Source organism: Coregonus lavaretus (assembly GCF_964263955.1).
Source record: "Coregonus lavaretus genome assembly, chromosome: 34".
Taxonomy (NCBI): Eukaryota; Metazoa; Chordata; class Actinopteri; order Salmoniformes; family Salmonidae; genus Coregonus; species Coregonus lavaretus.
The window spans coordinates 35,371,862-35,391,452 of record NC_140021.1 but is presented as its reverse complement, the minus strand read 5'-3'; the positions used below and the strand labels follow the sequence as shown (position 1 = coordinate 35,391,452).

Genomic DNA, 19,591 nt, shown 5'->3' with positions numbered 1-19,591 from the left:
AAAGCTATGGTGACATTATGATGTTAAGGACATTTATGACATTTTGTAACAGTGCAGCAGGAAGTCTGAACATCAGGACTTTTACTGCATGACAAATCCCACCTGCTAAGACTTGAGGGCAGAAACTGATAAAACATTAAAACACTGATATAACCTCTCCATCCAAGAGATATTATGTGCTTTGCCAGGCACATTAAGCGAATCAGTCTACACACAAACAAAACAAATTCTCTCTCTCCTATAGTAAGCTGAAACCGGAGCAACAGGAACTCCTGATATGCAATTTACAATGCAAATGCGATTGACTAACGGTTAGAGTGTGTTATGAAGGCGTTACCTAATTAAAGTGTATGCTTACCACACACACACACACACACACACACACACACATCCATCCCTTCGCAGGACTCTCCCTTTCTGTGAGGAGTTGCTATGGGAACAAAGAAGTCGAGAAAGTGAACAGAAACGTGTTTCTTACCGATGAAGGGGATGGAGTCGAGCGAGTCGTCCAGGTTGCTGGAGCACGAAGCCTTGCGCTGCTTGCCCAGCCTTCTCATGGTCACCTCTTGCTGGGTGTCGTTGGGCAGCCAGCACTCCGATCCTCCCTTGGCTGCTGGAGTCCCCACCTCCGTTGGCATCTCGACATCAGTGTCGTTCACAGCCAGGATGTATGAGGGGTGGCGGATAGGCTGGGGTCCCGAGTTCTTATCCCTCCTCAGGACTACCACCGTGGCGTCTGGCCCCTCTATGCCCTCCACCGGCCTCCCGTTATTCTGCACCGGGACAGGGACCTTTGACTTGAGGGTCACAGTAGTGGAGGAGGGGATGGCTTGCTGTCTCTGAATGGGAACTTTGGAGGAGCCGGTGCAGGAGGAGGACCTGGCACCCAGCCCCACCTCCCTCCCATTCTCCTCACTCAGGCTGTCAGCCTGCCCCCGGAGCTGTAGCTGCTGCTGGGGAGAAGAGGAGTAGCCCAGGTGGTTACCCACTACCACGGCTCTTTGGTCTTTGAGCAGGTCCATAACGCTGCTGTTACGAAGGCCCCGGGTGTAAGACAAGGCCGGTGGCAATGGGTCCGAGGCTGAGTTTTCGACAGGCACCAGCGAGGGCGTACTGAAGGCTGTCTGTGCAAGGCTGTATCTCCTAGAGGGGAGCAACAGCTCTGTTGTATCTTTAGTGAACATAGCGATGGGCATGCCTGTAAGACTGGTCCTGTGAGGCTGGTGTAGTTGCCTCAGCGCTGCCCCCTGTCTGCTGGCTCTGGCCTCCTCGCCCCTGTACAGCAGTAGCCTGCCCTCCAGCTCTGCCCTGCTGTACACTCCCCTCTCTGTATATACCACAGCCGCTGGCTCACTCTGCCGGCCCAGGTAGTCGCAGGATCGTGCCTGGGGCTTTGCTACCCCTATGGGGGCTGAGGAAGGCAGGGCATCCTGGGAGGGACTCTGGGGCCAGTCCCTGGGCATGGCTGTCCTCTCAGTCCCTCCCTCGCCTAGCCTTTCCTGGAAGGCACTGCGCAGTGGGGCCACAATGGCCTCCTGGTAGGACCCCCGGTCGTGGGATGTGCCCCTACGTCTGACCTGGGACCCCCCAAGGCCTTGTTGGAAGGAGGCAATGGCGCTGGGAGGAGGGCCAGGCTGCAGGGCGTAAGCAGCATTGGGGTTGGCTGCTGCCCGCAGGCTGTCCAGGCGCTCCTGGATAGTGCGGAAGCCATAGGTGTGCAGCCGCTTGGCCTCAATGTAGTCCTTGTAGGTAGTGTAGTTGCGCCAGTCGATGTTCTGGTGGGGGGAGATGGAGGTGGCAGGGGAGGAGGGTGAGGGGGTGTAGTGGTTGGGTGAGGTGGGGGAGGGGAAGGTTTTGCCCGCCGGGGTTTGCGGGGAGGGTGTGAGGTGTTGTGTGTCGGGGTAGATCAGGGAAGGCCTAGAGCCAGAGAGGGAGAAGACTGAGAGCTCTGTGGGCCGGGTGGGGATGGGGGCGTACTGTAGTTGTGACCCTCCAGGGTGGCCAGGAGCCACAAGGTGTATAGGCCTAGTTGAGAAGTCCAGGGGACTTCCGTACCGGTTCTCTTCTATCGTATGGCTGGGGCCAGCCCGAGCCACACAGCGGGGGCCCTGATCTGCTACTGGGTCAGGCGGCACCACCACTGTCCTCACACTCTCGTTGCACACACAAAGCACTATCTGTGTCTTAGGGGCCTGGGGGGGTGGCGGAGAGGGGGGGACAGGGATCTCCACCCGGTAGCCCATGTCTGTGTGGCCTGGCATGGAGGTGGAGGTGCCCTGTCTTCCTGCCCCTGCCTGGGCCTGCCTGGCCCCCCGGGGGGCCTCTGTGGAGGGGGATGGGTCAGGGGCATGTGCCATCCCTGGGGCTTTAGGCTCTGTCCTCGGGTAGCATATGGGAGGGGGCTCCGGGATGTGTCCGGCGTTTCCCCTGTACGCCTCGTTTCCTTTGAGGTATGCATCTTGGGAATAGGCCTGCAGGTGATTATGGGACATTATGTCACTTCAACTGCATAGGACAAAAATAGGTCACTGATACCATTTCTCTGAAGTATATAATAATTAAGGCCAGTAGTGTGGCATTGCGCCAAACTGAATCAATTCTCTGGGTTCTGCTTCGGCTTTCCGTCATGCCCAACAAGAAACAGTTAATATACAGCACAATGAACAGAAGAAAGCATAATGCTGAATGAAACATCAAATAATAACATGACCCATATACTGAGAGGCGATTAATTTCATGACACAGTAAATGGCAGATGACCAACTGAACACACTGTCTATAAGTAATAAAAACCATCAACGAAGACGTTTCACTAAAGATAACAGTATTGCTGTCTTAGCCAAAGCCAACAACCAGCCCTTCCCGCCCCAGCAGAGCCTGAATCCTGCTGTGAGTTTGGGTCGGATGACCACTTCCAACGGAAGGTGCTGTAAAAAGCAACAGCTGCATGCAGGAGACAGTGAAAAAAGGGAGAGCGAGAGAGGAAAAAAAGCATGTCTGGCACTAAGGCCCAGAATAAAGCCTGGTGACCCAGAGTGGAGATTACACTGGCATGGCTGAGGCTTACCCACCTTTGGCTGGGAGAGGAAGAGCCTGGCCTGAGATAGCAGGATAGGCTGAACCGGGGATGCCTTTGGTGGCCTTTGGCGGCTAACGTCAACTCTGTGAGCATGACTCCTCAACTGTTATGCTAACAAGATTTTCGTTTACAAGATTGACACCCTCCCCAAATATTTTTGAAAATGCTACCAGTAGAACCTAATTTACTAAAGTTAAGAGCTGGATTTTAAGCAACTAAATTAAAATGAAGTCTTCAGGTCAGAGATGCGTATTGAATCAGGTATTTGATGTACATCCTTGCAGTACGAGCACTCACAGAGAAATGAAAGCGAGAGCCGGGAGCATTGGACTTTAATCAATGAGCGCTCTACCTGTGGTATCGGGTTACGTTTGTACACTGTTTGTACAGTGACTCCAGCATGCCTGCCCACCCCTAACTCTAGATTTGCATAAGTCAAGTGATGTTGTCAAAACATTTACTGACTCAGAGCTTCCTTGATGTGAGCAGAGAGCAGGAGACACAAAGGTATTTGAATGGGGAAACTACTTTCCTGTCCATATTTAGCATGCTCTAAAATACACTTACTAGTACAGGGAACTACACGGTTCTGAGGAGACAATACAACATTCTGTAGAGGTGACACGGTTCTAGCTAAGGGAAGGTATACAAACATTACACATATTGGCAATCATTACACTGTTGATACCAGCTTTTAAAAATGTCTGAAGCCACATTCACAAATGAAAGGAAATGACAGACAAACAAGAAAACAAGGAGTTAGTAAGTTTCCCTCCTTACCAGAGCAGTGATATCCCTGGAAAACTGCCAGCCAACAGGTTAGAGGCAGGCAAGTGGAGAGAAGAAGGTGAGGGGAGAAGAGGGGTAAAAAGATGTGCAATAGGCAAAGGCTGGAGCTGTTGAGACTGGATACTTCGGTCCAGCGCAGGCTAAAAATACACTTGGCTACTGATGCTGTGTGAGTGCTGTAGGGAAATACTACATAAAAGCAGAGGGCAAGAGAAGGGCAGCGAAAAAAGAAAAGTGGAGCAGGAACGGATAGGAGGAAGGAAGACTTCCCCCTTCTTGTCCTTCTTGTCCCTCTGCGACCTGGGGACAAGTCCAGGAGCCAGGCTGCCTCTGACCGTCATCACCATAATAGCGTCATTACAGATTACCCTAAGCTCCACATCGTGACTACTGACGACTACTGTTGCTGCTGCTCACTAGCTGTTTCTCCCACTGTATCCATCTCCCTCTGTATCCCTCTCTTACACACTCAGCATCTCCCTCTGTATCCCTCTCTTACACACTCAGCATCTCCCTCTGTATCCCTCTCTTACACACTCAGCATCTCCCTCTGTATCCCTCTCTTACACACTCAGCATCTCCCTCTGTACCCCCCTCTTACACACTCAGCATCTCCCTCTGTATCCCTCTCTTACACACTCAGCATCTCCCTCTGTACCCCTCTCTTACACACTCAGCATCTCCCTCTGTACCCCTCTCTTACACACTCAGCATCTCCCTCTGTATCCCTCTCTTACACACTCAGCATCTCCCTCTGTGTCCCTCTCTTACACACTCAGCATATCCCTCTGTGTCCCTCTCTTACACACTCAGCATCTCCCTCTGTGTCCCTCTCTTACACACTCAGCATCTCCCTCTGTATCCCTCTCTTACACACTCAGCATCTCCCTCTGTACCCCTCTCTTACACACTCAGCATCTCCCTCTGTACCCCTCTCTTACACACTCAGCATCTCCCTCTGTGTCCCTCTCTTACACACTCAGCATATCCCTCTGTGTCCCTCTCTTACACACTCAGCATCTCCCTCTGTGTCCCTCTCTTACACACTCAGCATCTCCCTCTGTATCCCTCTCTTACACACTCAGCATCTCCCTCTGTATCCCTCTCTTACACACTCAGCATCTCCCTCTTTCAGGTGCATTTTCATTATTATTCTCCTGCCTATTTCCTCTCACTCTCTCGCTGTTGCCATTCATATGACGAGAGCAGCTGCTTGATTATACGTTCAGTTCTGGCAGTAGAGCACTCTTTTCTTGCCTCATCCCTCCTTCCAACAATCTCTCCCTCGGTCAGCCCGCCTTCTGAAGCGAAGCAACATGAACTTGAAGCTGAGGGCAGTCAGCTGACTGCAGTTGCTGAGTGTGTGCACACGCCTCTGATATGTACTGATTCAGCAGTAGGCACTCTGTGAGTGGAGAGACGCACGTTCACACACACACACACACACACACACACACACACGCACACACACGCATCCTTCCCTATCTCAGCCAAACCAACCTTTCCTAAGATCTACACTGACTGAACTGATTATGTCATGTTACAGGGCAGACCCACTGGTTGCTCTCAATCTCAAGTGTTTTAGAGAACTGTGTTCCACATAGCCTCTTTCCCTACTCTTCCTTTGAATAATTTCCTTTTACTTCACGCATCATTGCTATAGCTAATGCACACTGATGTGTGACGCTGAACTTGCTGAGAGGGATGAGAAGACATGAGGAGCAAATCATTTACGTTGCTCCTCTGTAAATATAAATAAGGAGAGGAGAGACAGTATCAGTCCAAAATGGCTTGTTTACATTTACAGGATATTTCTTTATCTTCAATTCTGAATGAATTACATATACTCTCCATATTTCAGAACTAATTTGGGACCAGATTTATGAGCAATTTGCACCAGTTTAATGTGCTTTATGTAATAAAAAATCCCTCAACAACTACAGACTGGTGCAAACATGTAGTAAATCAGTCACCTGAAGTATATTTGTGGGCAGATTTCACTGGGATAATTACCTGACTTTTCTTTCAATTTCTAACACTAATTGCTGTGTATGGCATGTGTCATTTACTGAAAATGCCCTCAAGTTTCAACAGTGCTCCGACGCATTCCAAAACGCCAAAAGCTGTTTGTGTGGCTTTGGCGCGCTGTGGCCTAACTATCTAGCTATTCATGGATATAGAATCACACTAGGGGTTAGAGTAGGTTCAGTTCCTTACTCCAGAAGAGAGAACCAGTGGAAGTGAATAACAGGAGGTGACTGGGCTGTGGTGTGGTGTGGCCTGGCATAGCGTTATCGTCTGCTGGGCTCTGGACCCTGATGAGTGGCGTTGGTTTGCTGTGCAGATCACTGAGCCGGCCAGGAAGACGGGCAGGCAGAGCAATGGCTGTGGCACCACAAAGACTCTGGTCCTCTGGTCCTTAAAGCTCTCGGTCCTCTTTCTCTGTTCTATCACTCTTTCTTTCCACGCTACTGTCCTCATCCTTTATTTTTACCCTCTGTTGCTTTCCATCTTGGCCCATACTACTCAGCTCTTTTCCTGCACGCGCACGGAAACGCACACACTTTCAAGCCCACAGCCAGTATTCTTCATCTGCTATCAACAGTCCACCGCTGGTCGGTAATCCATGAGAAATGGACTGGAGGAGTTTTAGTTTACCCAAGGGAGAATGCAAGAAAACCCTTATGTGCAAATCAACGCTGAGTGAATGATGGCTAATCTTCCCTCTGTCCATGGCAGGGAATCTGATGGATGCAACGCCCCGCACAGAGAGCCCAGTGCATGGTGTCTATTTGTGGGGAAGAAATGCTCTGAGTGCCTTTAACCCAAGGAGGACAGCCGTATTACGGGACAGGAGTGAATATTGTATGATGCTATATTAACAATCCCTATTCTGTACACTGTCCAGCACAATGATATGGGAAAGAGCAAAAACAACTACCTTAAAAAATAAATAGGAACTACCCATCCCACTTCAGGCACGTAGAAAGATACAATATGGATTGATTTGCGTAAACCCTTTCAGTTCTCTAGTCAACAATTATCAAGGAAGATATTTGAGCACAAAGTTAGGAGGATGGTCTTAAATGAATTGTACTTACCAACTGCAAAATGTCCTCATCTTTTGGCATCACGCATAGTTCCAATGAGGTGTCACTGCAAGAGGGACAAAAGTAGTAACGTTAGAGATTCATTCCACATATGAGTTGGAACAGTAGTATACACAATCAACATAGTTGAAGGAACATTCCATAGTTTGTCTCCACGACTCCACAGCAAGTTGTTAATGGCCCTGGTTATCCAAATTGCCCTGAAATTTAAAAAAAATCTAGCAAACAAGCAACAAAATAGCCTTTTGTCGAACCAGGAAGTAATTTGTTAGAATTATGAGATTACTACAGCTTCCATCATCAAAAATCTAAGAAGTTGAAGCTCATTTACTGCATTTCTATAAAAAAAATGAAACTCTAAAATGCTATTTGGGGAACAGCAAAAACAAGCAAAATTACCTCAGCCAGTCGATCTACAAACACATACAATTAGCCGCTACACATTAACTCAGCACCGGGATTAAAAACTATAATTTTTTATGTACAGAGGGTAATTCTTTAACAAAAGGTAAACAAATAAGTTTGCTTTACAGATTTTTGTTGTAGTTGCAATTTTACAGCTAATTTCCTGCAATTCTACACATTTTGCCATAGGGTGGGGAGAACTTTATGCAGTTTTAAAGCTAATTTCCTGCAATTCTACACATTTTGTCATGACGTATGCCATGTTAATATGATACCCGAGTGAGACTAAGAAACTCAATGTGGGACCCCTGGAGGTCAGGGCCCCTGAGCACGTGCCCAGTTGGTTATTTGGCCATGATTACTACAAATGTAGATAGCTGGCTAGACTAACTAGACTCATTTACAAATCTACATTTCTTTTACTGCCATGGGCTAATTGAGTGACTGTCATATAACAAGAGAAAAACTGCTGATGCACAACCAAGTTTTGAAATTGCACCTTGTGTATGTATTCTGCTATTCTGACTCTTAAATTACGTTACCAGCTAAAATATTGTAATCAGATTACATATTCTTTTGAAAAACTAGATGGTTACTTATTGGATTACTTTTAAATTCAGAAAGGAAGTTTGCGATGAAAACTTTGTTTTCTCAATGACATTCAATTGACCCATCGCTAAGCCCCACCCCCTTTGGTTACTGTTGCAACCTTGGACAACATTTTCCTGGGAAGCCCAATTCCCCATTCAACCACTGGGGAAATCCCCTCACAGTGGTATATTAAGTGGCTAGCTAAGTGGTTTGGTGGTCAATTAATAAGACTAAGCGCTAGCTAACCAGCTGAGCTAGCAAACAATGTAACAAAAGTATCATTTCAGATTAGAAAAATACTCCATCAACAGGCTCTGCATTTCAGAAATCACAGTAGCAAGTAGTCCTGGTGCACTCAAATTATTTAGCCATTTAAACATTTATTTTGGAAGAAAACTCTGTTTTTGCCATAGCCCTCACTGGCTTTCAAGCGATTTAGAAAAAGATGGTTGACTTGACAACAGTTGATATTCAAAATTCTGGGGCGGGGCTTAGCGATGGGTAAATTCAGCATTGAGAAAAGATGCAAGTTTAAGTTTGTTCCACCTGATCAAGTCTGACCAGATGTCAGAGACCACTATGATGACACACCAAATGTGTTTGATGGATCCTTTATCTAAAGCTGCAATATGTAACTTTTTGGGCGACCTGACCAAATTCACTTAGAAATTAGAGTTCTCATTGAAAGCAAGTCTAAGAAGTGGTAGGTCTGTTCTATGTGTGCTTTTTCCATTATTAAGTTTTGTTTTGTGTCTTTTACTTTCGGTTTTGTACACCAGCTTCAAACAGCTGAAAAGACAATATTTTGGGTTATAGAAAATATATTTCACAGTGGTTTGGATAGTACAATGATTCTTTACACTATACTTGCTTGTTTTTTCACAAACAAATTAGGCAAACTATTACAATATTAGCAACCAGGAAATGGTGGAGCAATGTCTGTGTCTGCATTAGGGCAGACCCCAATTAGTCGATTGTTTGGTCGTTGGTCGACCGAGAATGTTTTAGTCGAGCAGTAACAAATATATACAGTTGAAGTCAGATTTTTTTTTACAATTCCTGAAATGTTATCTTAGTAAAAATGCCCTGTCTTAGGTCAGTTAGGATCACCAGTTTATTTTAAGAATGTGAAATGTCAGAATAATAGTAGAGAGAATGATTTATTTAAGCTTTTATTTATTTCAATTACAATTTTTCTATAGAATTGAGGTCAGGGCTTTGTGATGGCCACTCCAATACCTTGACTTTGTTGTCTTTAAGCCATTTGTCCACAACTTTGGAAGTATGCTTGGGGTCATTGTCCATTTGGAAGACCCATTTGCGACCAAGCTTTAACTTCCTGACTGATGTCTTGAGATGTTGCTTCAATATATCCACATAATTTTCCTTCCTCATGATGCCATCTATTTTGTGAAGTGCACCAGCCCTCCTGCAGCAAAGCACCCTCACAGCATGATGCTGCCACCCCCCGTGCTTCACGGTTGGTATGGTGTTCTTCGGCTTGCAAGCACCCCCTTTTTCCTCCAAACATAACGATGGTCATTATGGCCAAACAGTTCTATTTTTGTTTAATCAGACCATAGGACATTTCTCCAAAAAGTACGAACTTTGTCCCCATGTGCAGTTGCAAACCGTAGTCTGGCTTTTTTATGGTGGTTTTGGAGCAGTGGCTTCTTCCTTGCTGAGCGGCCTTTCAGGTTATCTCGATTCAGGACTCGTTTTACTGTGGATATAGATACTTTTGTACCCGTTTCCTCAGGCATTTTCACAAGGTCCTTTGCTGTTGTTCTGGGATTGATTAGCACTTTCGCACCAAAGTATGTTCATCTCTAGGAGATGAACGCGTCTCCTTCCTGAGTGGTATGACGGCTGCGTGGTCCCATGGTGTTTATACTTACGTACTATTGTTTGTACAGATGAACGTGGTACCTTCAGGCATTTGGAAATTGCTGCCAAGGATGAACCAGCTGCAGGAACGCCGTCCAATGCTTCATGCTTGTGTGACACTTTTGAATGTGGGTCAAAAGGAAAATGGTAAAATAGATTAGCATTCCACATGAGAAAGGTTGCCGACTCCTCGTGTAGCCTATTACCGGCAACTTAAGGAGAGTAATGGCAGAATCTGCGAAAGCAAGCAGGAGGAGAATAGTTGGTAGTTGGGTCAGGTTACGTTTTTTTTCTTCTGGTTATCTAGATCTCTGGCACACTCTTGAGGTATTTGTCTTATTTCATCAAACCGTAAGCTTTAAGCATCAGACAAGCTCAACGCATATCGTTGATTAAAAAAACCCACATAGGGTGTGTCTATATATGGAAAAATATACCTGGTCGAAAGAACAGACGACCTTCGGTCGACCAATATTTATTTGGGTCGGGGACAGCCATAGTCTGTATAGTGCATCTTTAAGGGGAAAGTCATACAAAAGTAACAGAAAGTAGTCAGGTTACGTTACTGAGTTTAGGTAATCCAAAAGTTACGTTACTGATTACAATTTTGGACAGGTAACTAGTAACCTGGGGCGTCATTTGGGTATGTCAGTCGCCATACCCTAGCTCAAGACCAACATTTTTAAGTAGGGAGCGACACCGGTAGACATTTTCCTTCGCTCCCGTCTGCCGAACACCTGCTCTCACTTGCTCTCACCGTCGTTAACAGAACTGCGGGAAAACAGTGCCCTACAGGCAGGGGTGAAGGACACTGTTGAAGGACACTAGTACAGCAGGCTGGAGCGACACCGTTAGCTTTCTAGTTAGTGGCACCGTGTGATAGCTTGCTAGTTACCTAGTGCACGGTGTCGCCCCCGCCTTCCGCCTGCTGTGTACACGAGAAAACCGTGCCGACAGGCGGGGGCCAAGGACACTATCTACCAGTCACCCCGCCTGCCGCTAGCACAGCAGGAGGGAACAACACTGTATGTTAACTAGCTAGCTTGCTAGTTAGCGACACCATGTGCTAGCTTGATAGTTAGCTAGCTGGCACACTGTCGCCCCCGCCTCCTGCGTACCGGAGTCCTCTTTTGGACTACCTGGCTAAGCTAGCACACAGTGTCCTTCACTCCCACTTGCCGAATACCTGCCCTTGCCGTCGTTAACAGAACTGCTGGAAAACAGTGCCCGACAGCTACCATTGTTGCCCCCGCCTCTTCTTCTGTAGGGTTTATCAGCGGTTGGCATCCAACGTTATGGTGCATTACCACCATTTACTGTACTGGAGTCATAGCTTCAAAATTGACCAATATAAATTTAAAGAGGGATTCCTACAGATGCAGGAATGCCCACATGCAGGAAGACCCCGAATTACTGTTAGAAAGCAGAGAGCAGTGACAGTTGCCAGTTTGCTTTGCCAGTCAGACCTTTTCTCTCACTTTTAGAAGGCAGAGAGCAGATACTGTGCCAGTTTGCTTTGTCAGTCAACCATTTAGGCAGTGCGCTGATTTTGATATCAGCATTTTAATATCAGCATTTGAACTCTGCCTTGTAAGCCTTGTTGTTATTTGATAGCCAGGGGTTAACTGAATTGGGAAGTGAGGGAGCCTTCCTTTTTGGTAAATATTCAAAACCAAAAGTAATTTTATTGCTAGTGAAATATAGGCTGTGATAGCTGTAGGCCTTATTGATATTTAGATTCATTCGCCCAATAGACTAGCGCAATTTGGTTTCATGTATTGGTATGAAAATAAACACAACTGAACAACTTGCTATTTAGAGCATTTCCCCAAAATACATGTCCTGTTTTTGGCTTCAAAGCCAATAACAATTGTAGGCTATAACAACTGTACATTGTCATGCAGTGACAGAATGATAATTGAGATAATGCAAATCATTAATGATTTAGTTGGGCTAACTTTTTAAAAACGTTTTGCTATAGCCCTACTTCATCATCATCATCATCATCCTCTGCCTGCATCCCTAATCCCTACCTGTAGTCTACCTGCCTCTGGTATAATGCATTTCCACCTCTCACTCTATCAGTCTTGCTTGTCCATCCTCCTCAATTAAAATGAGATATTCTTACAGATCAATCTTGCTGGCAAAACGTCATTGAATATTGCTAAGTTATTTAGCTATAGTGTGGATGTAGGGCTGCTTTTTAAATATAATAATCACCCAGACAGTGCAACTACTGCATAGGGAACACAATAACATCAGACAGAGACAACCTGGCCCAGAGAAGAATGTGCAAGCCGGCCCTTTGTTGGCTACTATGCTGCAATTAATATTCTCAGAGCCACCTTGTTGATACAAAGCTTGGCGAATAATGCAGACAGGCAAATGCAAAAATTTGTGGGAAGCGCAGGAGACAATGACACTGTCTGTCACGGTGCTGAGTTAAGGGACGGTAAACGGAGCGCTCGTAGAGTGTCATCCTTTTATTTAAACTTATCACACTATACGTTCTCAAAAATAAGCAAAGAGAGACAAGCACCAAGTTACTTACATGCCATGACCACAATCGCGCACGAGCACGAACAATGATCCACACACAGGTGGATGTGAGAGGTGCCTAAATACTATCCCCAATCAGAGACTAACTCTAGACAGCTGTCTCTGATTGGGGATCATCAACCACCCTTAGTATTCATGTGAGAGCTTGACTGTGGTCCTACCACTCCTCCTAGTGGAAAAAAGACCTACCCACAGTCAAACCTTCACACTGTCACTGTATGCACCGTTCCACAAGGGTGGCTTCAGAAAATATTCATACCCCTTGACCCCCACAATTTTTTATTCTTATTTGTTGTGTGTTTTTTTCTAGTATTACATTGTTATCGATTATTGCATTATTGGGATTTGAGTTTCCAAAAAAGGCCTTTTACTGTACTTGTGCATGTGACATTAAACACTTGAAACATTTTGTTGTGTTACAGCGTGAATTTAAAATGGATTCAATTGATTTTTTTCTCTCACCCATCTACACACAATACCCCATAATGACAAAGTGAAAACCTGTTTTTAGAAATTTTTGCAACTGTATTGAAAATGAAATACAGAGATATTCTCATTTACATACAGTGCCTTCGGAAAGTATTCAGACCCCTTGACTTTTTCCACATTTTGTTACATTACAGCCTTATTCTAAAATGGATTAAACACAGAAAAATCCTCATCAATCTACACACAATATCCCATAATGACAAAGCGAAAACAGGTTTATTCAATTTTTTGCAAATGTATTAAAACAGAAATACATTTACATTTTAGTCATTTAGCAGACGCTCTTATCCAGAGCGACTTACAGTTAGTGAACACATTTTTTTTTTTTATACTGGCCCCCCGTGGGAAACGAACCCACAACCCTGGCGTTGCAAACGCCATGCTCTATCAACTGAGCTACATCCCTGCCGGCCATTCCCTCCCCTACCCTGGACGACGCTGGGCCAATTGTGCGCCGCGCCATGGGTCTCCCGGTCGCGGCCGGCTGCGACAGAGCCTGGATTCGAACCAGGATCTCTAGTGGCACAGTTTGCACTGCGATGCAGTGCCTTAGACCACTGCGCCACTCAGGAGTTATACCTTATTTACATAAGTATTCAGACCCTTTGCTATGAGACTCGAAATTGAGATCAGGTGCATCCTGTTACCATTGATCATCCTTGAGATGTTTATACAACTTCATTTTAGTCGACCTGTGGTAAATCCAATTGATTGGACATGATTTGGAAAGGCACACACCTGTTTATATAAGGTCCCACAGTTGACACTGCATGTCAGAGCAAAAACCAAGCCATGAGGTCGAAAGAACTGTCCGTAGAGCTCCGAGACAGGATTGTGTCAAGGCACAGATCTGGGGAAGGGTACCAAAAAATGTCTGAAATATTGAAGGTCCCCAAGAACACAGTGGCCTCCATCATTCTTAAATGGAAGATGTTTGGAACCACCAAGACTCTTCCAAGAGCTTGCCACCCAGAAAAACTGAGCAATCGGGTATTTATTATTTAATTTATTATCTTACTATCAACTAGGCAAGTCCGTTAAGAACAAATTCTTATTTACAATGACGGCCTACACCGGCCAAACCCGGACGATGCTGGGCCAATTGTGCGCCGCCCTATGGGACTCCCAATCACGGCCGGTTGTGATACAGCCTGGAAACGAACCAGGGGGTCTGTAGTGACACCTCAAGCAATGAGATGCAGTTCCTTAGACCGCTGCGCCACTCGGGAGCCCAAAGGGTAGAAGGGCCTTGGTCAGGGAGGTGACCAAGAACTTGATTGTCAGTCTGACAGAGCTCTAGAGTTCCTCTGAGAACCTTCTAGAAGGACAACCATCTCTGCAGCACTCCACCAATCAGGTCTTTAAGGTAGAGTGGCCAGACGGAAGCCACTCCTCAGTAAAAGGCACATGACAGCCCGCTTGGAGTTTGCCAAAAGGCACCTAAAGACTTTTAGACCATGAAAAACAGGATTATCTGGTCTGATGAAAACAAGATTGAACTCTTTGGCCTGAACGCCAAGCGTCACGTCTGGAGGAAACCTGACACCATCCCTGCTGTGAAGCACGGTGGAGGCAGCATCATGCTGTGGGGATGTTTTTCAGTGGCAGGGATTGGGAGATTAGTCAGGATCGAGGCAAAGATGAACGGAGCAAAGTATAGAGAGATCCTTGATGAAAACCTGCTCCAGAGCGCTCAGGACCTCAGACTGGGGCGAAGGTTCACCTTCCAACAGGACAATGACCCTAAGCACACAGCCAAGACAACAAAGGAGCGGCTTCGGGACAAGTCTCTGAATGTCCTTGAGTGGCCCAGCCAGAGCCCGGACTTAAACCCGATCAAACATCTCTGGAGAGACCTGAAAATAGCTGTGCAGCAACGCTCCCCATCCAACCTAACAGAGCTTGAGAGGATATGCAGAGAAGAATGGGAGAAACTCCCCAAGTACAGGTGTGCCAAGCTTGTAGCCTCATACCCAAGAAGACTTGAGGCTGTAATCGCTGCCAAAGGTGCTTCAACAAAGTACTGAGTATTCAGATTACAACCTCACACTTTCAGTTATTTGAAAAGGAAATAATCTCCCAAATATCACTATTTCTAAAACAAGCCACAGTAAGTTGGTTGCAATTTCAATTCAATCCTCCAGAAACGACAGAACAAATAATGCAACAAATATTGTGGTTAAACTCAAATATACTAATTGATAAAAAAACTTTTTTTGGGACAAAATGTTTCAAAAAGGTATAATCTTCGTAAATGATATCATCGGTAGGACTGGTGGAGTTATGTTGCACATGCAGCTAACAAAAACATATGTAAATGTCTGCTCTAGCCAAAATTACAACCAAAGAATTGCAGCATTACCGCAAAAATGGAAGAGGAACGTGGAAGGGGGAAAATGTAAGGAAGTTGTCTGTCGGCCTTGCATTAAATAACATAATTGGTTAAAGAAAACTGTGATAAATAACAAAGTATACCAGTTTCATTTAAGGACCAAAGTATTGACAGCCGTCCCATATAGATTGCAAAATAGTTGGGAAGAGATTTTTGACGTACCGATCCCATGGCATAATGTTTATGAACTGATACGCAAAACGACGCCGGATTCAAAATCTTCTTACCAATAGAATGTTATTTATATGGGGGATACAATCTTCCCAGCTCTGCAGATTTTGCTGCGAAGAGACAGAATCATTAGATCATTTGTTTTGGTACTGTCCATTTGTAGCTTGTTTTTGTTGGACACAGGTCCAGGAATGGCTAAAGGATTGCAATATTTACCTGGAGCTAACCCTGCAAATAGCATTACTGGGTGATCTGAAAAGTCATAGTCAATCGATCAATAATATAATAATAGTTTTAGCAAAAATGTTTATTTTCAATTTACAATCTGTTGAAACAATGAGAATAGAAAGGTTCAGAACCTTTGTAAAACATCACAGTACAGTTGAAAAATATATGGCAAATATATAGAAATCCAATATGGATGGTGTTAAGAGATAGATGGGTGGTGTTGAATGGAGTTGAAGGATGGGACTAATAACAACTAACAGCAACTAATAACAATACGATAACTAATAATGTAAGCATACTGTGTCCATAATAAGTATATAGGTTATAGGTTGAGAGCTTTTGTGAAAGAGCACAGTTTGGGGGACATGGCATGTAGAGGCAAACCGGATGGACATCATGAAAATGATTGCAGAGGTTGAGGGAAGTTCAAGAGTAAAAACAAACAAAATATAATTATTGTAAAATTGACTGTGTCCATAAATTGTACAGTTGAAGTTGGAAGTTTACATACACTAGGTTGGAGTCATTAAAACTCGTTTTTCAACTACTCCACAAATGTCTTGTTAACAAACGATCGTTTTGGCAAGTCGGTTAGGACATCTACTTTAAGTAATTTTTCCAACAATTGTTTACAGACAGATTATTTCACTTATAATTCACTGTATCACAATTCCCAGTGGTCAGAAGATTACATACACTAAGCTGATTGTGCCTTTAAACAGCTTGGAAAATTGGCTTTAGAAGCTTCTGAAAGGCTAATTAACATCATTTGAGTCAATTGGAGGTGTACCTGTGGATGTATTTCAAGGCCTACCTTCAAACTCAGTGCCTCTTTGCTTGAAATCATGGGAAAATCAAAAGAAATCAGCCAAGACCTCAGAAGTCTGGTTCATTCTTGGGAGCAATTTCCAAATGCCTGAAGGTATCACGTTCATCTGTACAAACAATAGTACGCAAGTATAAACACCATGGGACCACGCAGCCATCATACCACTCAGGAAGGAGACGTGTTCTGTCTCCTAGAGATGAACGTACTTTGGTGCGAAAAGTGCTAATCAATCCCAGAAAAACAGCAAAGGACCTTGTGAAGATGCTGGAGGAAACAGGTACAAAAGTATCTATATCCACAGTAAAACAAGTCCTTATCGACATAACCTGAAAGGCCGTTCAGCAAGGAAGAAGCCACTGCTCCAAAACCGCCATAAAAAAGCCAGACTACGGTTTGCAACTGCACATGGGGACAAAGATCGTACTTTTTGGAGAAATGTCCTCTGGTCTGATGAAACAAAAATAGAACTGTTTGGCCATAATGACCATCATTATGTTTGGAGGAAAAAGGGGTAGGCTTGCAAGCCGAAGAACACCATCCCAACCATGAAGCACGGGGGTGGCAGCATCATGCTGTGGGGGTGCTTTGCTGCAGGAAGGACTGGTGCACTTCACAAAATAGATGGCATCATGAGGAAGGAAATTATGTGGATATATTGAAGCAACATCTCAAGACATCAGTCAGGAAGTTAAAGCTTGGTCGCAAATGGGTCTTCCAAATGGACAATGACCCCAAGCATACTTCCAAAGTTGTGGCAAAATGGCTTAAGGACAACAAAGTCAAGGTATTGGAGTGGCCATCACAAAGCCCTGACCTCAATCCTATAGAACATTTGTGGGCAGAACTGAAAAAGCGTGTGCGAGCAAGGAGGCCTACCAACCTGACTCAGTTACACCAGCTCTGTCAGGAGGAATGTTACAAAATTCACCCAACTTATTGTGGGAAGCTTGTGGAAGGCTACCCAAAATGTTTGACCCAAGTTAAACAATTTAAAGGCAATGCTACTAAATACTAATTGAGTGTATGTAAACCTATGAACCACTGGGAATGTGATGAAAGAAATAAAAGCTGAAATAAATCATTTTTTCTACTATTATTCTGACATTTCACATTCTTAAAATAAAGTGGTGATCCTAACTGACCTAAGACAGGACATTTTTACTAGGATTAAATGTCAGGAATTGTGAAAAACTTTTAAATGTATTTGGCTAAGCTGTATGTAAACTTCCGACTTCAACTGTATAAGCTGGAAGTAGAGGCCTAAGCATTGTTGTTCACTAGTTTACTCCAATTAGGGAAGGTGTGGTGGGGTTGGAAAGTAACAAAGGGAAATATATTTAAAAAAAGGAAATGTATATGTATGTGTACGTATGTATGTCTATATGTATGTGTATATATTGTGGCGTACAGCAGGTCAGCCACCAGGGTGAGACTCGTCGAGGCCTGGTAACAGAGGTAGTATACATCACAAGGCGGTGGCTCCACCTGTTGGACGTGCCAGGTCTCGACGGGCTCCCCGGACAGGACTAATTGGGGCTGATTGGGAGCTGGTGAGTAATTAAGGGCGGATTGCTCACCAGCTGTGCAAGGCCCATAAAGCTGCCAGAAGGGCAGCACACGAGAGAGGACTGGGGTAAGTAAGGTAACTTCTGTGTGGTTGGAGACAGTATCCTGGAGAGAGTCTCATGGGGGAGACCTATCCTTTTCTTTTAATTATTTTATTAATAAACACCCTTGAAACCGAGCTAATCATACTCTGTCCGTGTCTGATCTGTGTAAACGTCTTGACCCAACCCCCTGATCTGCCACAATAATATATATATATATATATATATATATATATATATATATATATATATGCGAGAAAAAAAAAACATATGGGGGATTGGAAGTGATGCAGACAATTACATTGATGGAAGTTACAATCTATCTGCAATATTAAAGCTGATCTACCCCCTAAAAAAAAAAGTATAGAGTAAAGGGTCGGAATACTTACAAAATTTGATATTTCCGTTTATTGTATCATTTATTTTGCAGAAATGTCTGAAAACCTGTTTTTGCTTTGTCATTATGGGGTATTGTGTGTAGATTGATGAGGGTGAAAAAACAATTGAATACATTTTAGAATAAGGCTGTAACGTAACAAAATTTGGAAAAAGTCAAGGGGTCTGAAATATTTTCCGAAGGCACTGTAAGTATTCACACTCCTGAGTCAATACATGTTAGAATCACCTTTGACAGCAATTACAGCTGTGAGTCTTTCTGGGTAAGTCTCTAAGAGCTTTGCACACCTGGTTTGTACAATATCTGCCCAATATTCTTTTCAGAATTCTTCAAACTCTGTCAAATTGGTTGTTGATCATTGCTAGACAACCATTTTCAAGTATTGCCATTGATTTTCAAGCAGATTGAAGTCAAAACTAACTCAGCCACTCAGGAACATTCACTGTCTTCTTGGTAAGCAACTCCAGTGTAGATTTGGCCTTGTGCTTTAGGTTATTGTCCTGCTGAAATCTCCCAGTGTCTGGTGGAAAGCAGAATGAAGCAGGTTTACCGCTAGAATTTTGCCTGTGCTTAGCTCCATTCCGTTTATTTTTTATCCTGAAAAGCTCCCCAGTCCTTAACGATTACAAACATACCCAAAACATGATGCCGCCACCACTATATTTTAAAATATGGAGAGTGGCACTGAGTAACGTGTTGTATTGGATTTGCCCCAAACATAACACTTTGTGTATTCTGGACAAAAACTTAATTGCTTTCCCAATTTTTTTGCAGTATTACTTTTAGTGCCTTATTGCAAACAGGATGCATGTTTTAGAATATTTGTATACTGTACAGGCTTCCTACTTTTCACTCTGTCAATTAGGTTAGTATTGTGGAATAACTACAATGTTGTTGATCCATCCTCAGTTTTCTCCTATCACAGCCATTCAACTCTGTAACTGTTTTAAATTCCTCATTGTGAAATCCTTCCTCTGCGGCAACTGAGTTAGGAAGGACGCCTGTATCTTTATAGTGACTGGGTGTATTGATACAGCATCCAAAGTGTAATTAATAAC

General features: G+C 44.3%; 1 protein-coding gene across 1 annotated transcript in view; it reads right to left on the bottom strand.

The window, feature by feature from the left end:
- The window catches only part of LOC311109187 (rho GTPase-activating protein 21-like), a gene marked incomplete at both ends in the record, with an annotated part of 144,463 nt that overhangs the window by 32,393 nt on the left and 92,479 nt on the right, over nt 1–19,591 (bottom strand). Inside the window, 3 exons of the mRNA XM_084152026.1 lie at nt 479–2,471; nt 3,860–3,883; nt 6,970–7,024. Of these exons, the coding sequence (XP_084008152.1) occupies nt 479–2,471; nt 3,860–3,883; nt 6,970–7,024 (2,072 nt within the window). The remainder of the gene's footprint in view (nt 1–478; nt 2,472–3,859; nt 3,884–6,969; nt 7,025–19,591) is intronic.